Source organism: Microtus ochrogaster, chromosome 10 (assembly GCF_000317375.1).
Source record: "Microtus ochrogaster isolate Prairie Vole_2 chromosome 10, MicOch1.0, whole genome shotgun sequence".
NCBI classification, from domain to species: domain Eukaryota; kingdom Metazoa; phylum Chordata; class Mammalia; order Rodentia; family Cricetidae; genus Microtus; species Microtus ochrogaster.
In genome coordinates, this window is record NC_022016.1 from 58,190,423 (window position 1) to 58,196,473 (window position 6,051).

The 6,051-nt window shown below is 37.7% G+C and overlaps 1 protein-coding gene across 1 annotated transcript in view; it reads left to right on the forward strand.

Annotated features, from left to right (window-relative positions):
• The window catches only part of LOC102000993 (protein argonaute-3), a 92,258-nt gene that overhangs the window by 18,940 nt on the left and 67,267 nt on the right, over nucleotides 1–6,051 (forward strand). Inside the window, exons 3-5 of the mRNA XM_013348320.2 lie at nucleotides 657–777; nucleotides 4,014–4,222; nucleotides 5,140–5,276. Coding sequence (XP_013203774.1) covers nucleotides 657–777; nucleotides 4,014–4,222; nucleotides 5,140–5,276 — 467 coding nt within the window. The remainder of the gene's footprint in view (nucleotides 1–656; nucleotides 778–4,013; nucleotides 4,223–5,139; nucleotides 5,277–6,051) is intronic.

A 6,051-nucleotide genomic window follows, 5' to 3' on the forward strand; every position in this document is an offset into this window, starting at 1 on the left:
GGCCTCAAACTTACTGAGATTCACCTGCCTCTGCCTCCTAAGTGCTGGGTATAAAGGCGTGTGCCATAACCGCCTGGCTAGAGTTTTCTCCTTGTGGTGCTGGGGAGTGAGCATGGGGCCTGTGCATATGAGGCAAACACATTACCCCTGAGCTCCAATCCCCAGCTGGACACTTCACAGCATCTCACTGATTAGGTGACATTGTTGAGTGGGTGGTGTAGGGAATATAGATGTGTTTGTTACTCTTCAGAAACTCACCATAGGAATGAAGAATATAATTGGATACAATAGGCTGATTGTTCTAAATAGAGATACAAACAAGATGTATTTTAGCCCAGTACAAAGAACATCTTACTGTTTGAGAAAGAAAGGTAAGCAGTCAGGGAGTGCTTAGAGAAGATGAAAGGGATTTTTAATCAAATGCTAATAACATTTTTCTGGTCAACAGTATCCCAGAATGATTGGTTTACTGGATTCATTCTTGTCTTTGGGAATATGTGTCATCCTTTGCCAGTGGGCTGTCTTTCTGCTATCTTAAGCTATGGTTCTGAAACCAAAATCTTATTTTGAAGTCATTAAACAGTGCCTTAAGCTAGTTCATATTTTTGCATTTCATCTTGCAGAGGATTATGAGAATGTGTTTTTCCCTTCCTTAGGGAAGTAGTTGACTCAATGGTTCAGCATTTCAAAGTGACTATATTTGGAGACCGTAGACCAGTCTATGATGGGAAAAGAAGCCTTTACACAGCCAATCCACTTCCTGTGGCAACTACGGGGGTAAGATATGTTTCTTTATTGTAAAGCTCTATTTGTGCTATATCTCCTTTTATTTCAGTCTTTTTTAGATTTATTTATTCTTATGTGATGAGCATTTTGCCTGCATGTATGCCTGTGCATCCTGTTTGTGCAGTGCCTGAGGAGGCCAGAAAAGGGTGTCAGATCCCCTATAATTAGAGTTAAAGCTAGTTGTGTGCAGCCATGTGGGCGCTGGGGACCAGTTCTGGGTCCTCTGCAAGAACAAGTGCTCTTAACCACTGAGCCATCTCCCTGTATCCAGAAGCTATTTTGTTGTCCCCACCCAGTCCTGCAGCTGCTTATAAAATAATTCCTCAGAGGCTATAAATTAACTATGATTGTTTGGCTATACTACTTCCTGCTGATGGGAGGCACTGGCAGTCTTATGGGGATCCTGAGAAAATTTAGGATTATGGTCAAGCCCTGCCTGTGATATTTTGTGTGGTTTGTCCATCTCAGCTGGTAGTCTTGAAGGTGTTGTGGATGTTGGGTCACCTGGGTCATCATTGCCATTGGAGACCTTTCCAGGGATCTTGCTTGATCAAGCCATATTAGCCTGTAAGGAATTCACAGCTTTTTATCTTCTGTGGAAACAAAAACAGAACCTTTTTTCAAAGCAACATATCCTTAGACTCATTTAGATGCACACCTTCCTAGACCTGGATGGAGAGGGGAGGGCCTTGGACTTCCCACAGGGCAGGGTTCCCTGCCCTCTCTTAAGGAAGGAGGGGGATTGAGGAGAGGGAGGGGGAGAACAGAGGGGAAATTGGAGGAGGGGAGGAAGTGTAAATTTTTGAATGGAAAAATAAAAAAAAAATTTAAGATTAAATATATATATGTTGCTTTAACTTAGTAGCCCCTATAATCAGTTGTTTCTTAGCATATAGCTCATTAACAAAAAGTTTTTAAAAACACAGTAAAATACATAATCCAGGCTCTCTGTGTATTTTCCATTTTTGTGTGTTTTATTTTTTATATTATTTTACTGTCTCTTTGAAGATTTTTTTTAAAGTATTTTTTTCTGTAACTGCCTATACTCTTTTTTTTCTCTCTCTCTTCCAAGTCTACATACATATTTTTAAAAACACACTGTGACTGTTTAGAGCTTTCTTTTTGTCTGATTCTGTCTGTATTGTATATTTGTAATTTTTTTTTGGTGATAATTTTTTTTAAATTGTTAAGTGGGCATGGCTAGTACCAAAGCAGCAGATTTGGCTGCTGGCTTCACCCCACTCAGCTTTCCAACATGGCAGAGGTATGTTTACCACCAGCTCTGGGAGTCATGTTTAACACCCCAGCTGTGGGAAGCAGTGGGTCCACACAGCCACCAAGTAGTAGCACACTGCCCACAAACCTCATTCAAGTGCTCTCCTGAGAGAGCCATCTGTGCTGCTAGCATGAACCAGGAAGCCATCTCTTAAAGGCGCCATGCATCTTCTTGCCATCAACAAGCAAAGTCTATCTGAAAAGATGTGGCTACCAAGAAGCCAGTTATGACTCTGTGTTTAGAATCCCTTTTGTTTTAAGTCTTCTCAGATTTTATGTGGATGTACCTGCCCCACATTGGCACCATTTGTAGCTGGAAGCTCTTCTGTTGTCCCTACCAGGTCCTGCAGCAGCTTATCAAATGATCACTCAGAGGCTATATATTAACTATGATTGTTTGGCCAATTGCTTAGGCTTCCTACTGGCTAGCTCTACATATAAATTAACCCATTTCTGATCATCTGTGTATTGCCACGTGCCCTGTGGCTTACCCATATTCCTCTGGTATCTTACTCCTCTGGTGATTGTTGGCATCTCCTCTTAACTCTGCCTTCTTTTTCCCTGTATCTCTGCTTGGATTTCCCACCTCGCTATATTCTGCACTGCCATAGGCCAAAGCAGTTTTATTCATCAACCAATATCACAGCATACACAAGGACATCCCACATCACTCCCCAACCCCTATATCTCCCTTTAAATGACCTACTACCATTTTAAATTATAACCCATACTAATGTATTTTTTCAACTTCTGTTGAAATAATTTCAGGTTTACAGAAAAACCTAAAGAACAATGTAGAAAAGTCACATACATTTTACTCAGATTTGCCAATGTCCTTAACAATTTGCTGCTCTGATTTTAGAATTTTTTCTTAATCTCTTTTGCTCTTTCATGAAACAAAAATACATACATACTTTTTCCTAGCCTGTTCATAGTTGGGTTATGTACATTATGCCTCATTAATAACATTTTAATATGTATTATTTCCTAAAAATAAAGATTAAAAACTATAGTATATTTGCCAACTTAATTAAATTTATTATTGGCATAATACTTTTGTCTAATCAACAATCTATATTCTAGTTTTTCCCATTGTTTTCATTATGTTCTCTAGTGTCTTCCTTTCCTCTAATAAAGAATTCAGTCCAGATCATGCTAATAAACATCACATGACTTTGGTCTTTATTGTAGAACAATTATCTTGCCTTTTGCTTTTCTTTTATGATGTTAACATGATTGAAGACCATAGGCAAGTTATTTTTAGACTGCTCCTGAATTGTGTTTGCCATCCCCCCCCCCCCGGTTACATTTTGTTTATGTATAATTTAGCCAGAACATTGCAGAAGTGTTCTTCTTTCATCAGTGCCGTTTACCCAGAGATACATAATATATATTTGTTCCATTAATGGTGATGGTAACTTCAATACTTGGTTAAGTTGATTTCTGCCTTTTCCTGCTAAGATATTCTTTTTCTCTTTGTAGTTAGTATCGAAGGGGAAGTGTTTTTGTTTGTTTGTCTTTTGTTTTTTACTTGTATCCTACCTATATCATCTTAATCTCACTTTTTTTGTTGCTTTTGTTTTTTGTTTTTCAAGACAGGGTTTCTCTGTAGCCTTGGAGCTGGTCCTGTAACTAGCTCTTGTAGACATCGAACTCATAGAGATCCTCTTGCCTCTGCCTCCCGAGTGCTGAGATTAAAGGCGTGCATCACTAGCACCTAGCTCTTCTTCCTTTTTTTTATAGCTGCCTAAATGTTAGTGTATTTAAGTAGGTTCCAGTGTTTTAGAATGATGAATAATACTGCCATGAATAAAGTATGTATTTGAATTTTAATCTATTAATTTGACATTAAGATTTTTTATTTTTGCTTGTTATCTTTTTATAAGTTAAATTTTAAATAATTAAATCTTATCTTTTTCAACATTTACACTTGGGTCTTGTCCCATCAACAGGTAGATTTAGATGTTACATTACCTGGGGAAGGTGGCAAAGATCGACCTTTCAAGGTGTCAGTCAAATTTGTATCCCGGGTGAGTTGGCACCTGCTACATGAAGTGCTGACGGGACGGACTTTGCCTGAGCCACTGGAATTAGACAAGCCAATCAGCACTAACCCGGTCCATGCCGTTGACGTGGTGCTACGACATCTACCCTCCATGAAGTAGGTGGTTCTGGCTTCTTTCCTCCTTAGAGTGAGTAGTAGAAGCCTTTCTCAGTTAACTTTTGTATGTTCCATGCTTTTCATTATTTCATTTGTACAATAGCAAGTAAAATATACATCATTAGCTTAGCTAATCTAGTGAATTATTCTACAGAGTTATTTTTAACCATTTATATTAGGACCTATAAGTCTTGAATAACTGATATTTCAGACATACTATGAACTCAAATCACCTTGTTTTAAAAAAGATTGCATATTTTATACATAGTATCAGATTGTGTTGAAATTGCTATTCTTGGGCAGGAGATAGAATTCAGGCTGGAGTCTTTACCCAGCATACTTGAGGTCCTGCATTCAGGTCCTGCATGGAAAAAAGGGAGAGAGGGACGGCAGTTTAAAACCACACTACCTTTACAAATTCCTGGACTTGCATTGTCAAGTAGCTTTGAAACAATTAGTATAGCTCTCTGGAAACATTTGTAGAAATCGCTTACTCTTTAACATTTTAAAGTTGCAGTGCTCTTGTTTTTAAGAAAGTATTTTAAGGAACAAGTGAGGTAGCACACACCTTTAATCCAAGATTTGGGAGGTGGAGGCAGGCAGCTCTCTGTGAGTTCAAGGTCATCCTGGTTTAATGTAGTGAGCTGTAGGCTGCCCAGAGCTATACAGTGAGATGCTGTCTTAAAAATAATAATAATAAAATATATTGCTTTGTAAAGTAACAGATTCTGAAAATAGACAATTTCAGAGAAGGATGCTGATGAATTTCTTCATTTAGAATAGTCTTTTGCTTTCATGTGTATTTGTAATTGTAAGTATCATAAGTTAATTGTCTTTGCTTTCGTGTCCTCTGTCCTGCTGATTTAAGTATTAGTATTAGAAGGAAAGGATTGAACATGCCATTTTAATTTTTGTAGATATACACCTGTGGGGCGTTCCTTTTTCTCAGCTCCAGAAGGATATGACCACCCTCTGGGAGGGGGCAGGGAAGTATGGTTTGGATTCCATCAATCTGTTCGGCCTGCCATGTGGAAAATGATGCTAAATATTGATGGTAAGGGAACTAAAACCATATTATGAATTGGGTAGTCAATTTCTATATGGCATGCATGTGTGGTTTTATTTATACAGTTGTGTTACTGATGTCTTAAAGTAATACTTGGACATATTTTATGACTGCCTAATAAAACCTTAATATTTTTATTATTTTTCATTTGTAAATCCTTCATGCAGAACCTGTCTGAGAATGATGCTAAACTTGAAACAGGCACATGAAAACGTGTAAAAACCCTGGTGTGATCATTTGAGAATTTTATCTTACCAATAATTCATATGTTAAGAGAAATGTGTTGGTCATAGTGGCCGTAGCCAAGTGTTCCTGCTTTCTTAAAGCATGACTGACTAGTTTCATTTTTAAGTGCTTTCCTTCAAATGCCCTCAAGCTGATACATAAGTAAAAGAACAGCATGTTGAACGCCATATGTATGTAGCCATTATTCATTTTGTCAGGGTTTTTTCTTTTACCTTTGTTAATCTGTCAATATTTCCTCCTCTCTGCAAATATTTTAGGTCCCATTCCAGAACGGCATGTTACTTTGTCCCTGCTACATACACCACTAAAAACTTGGATGTTTTCTTATTCATTAGCAATATCATTTTTTATGTAAGAAAATTCAAAAAAAATAAAATTAATATTCTCCAATTCCCAGTCCAAGATTATATTTCCTTGATGGTCCCAATATGTCTTTTTCTGCTTAATGGATTCCAATCAGAATGTAAACAAGATTTACACATCACATTCCTTCCCATCCTTTTCTTTTCTTCTTCTT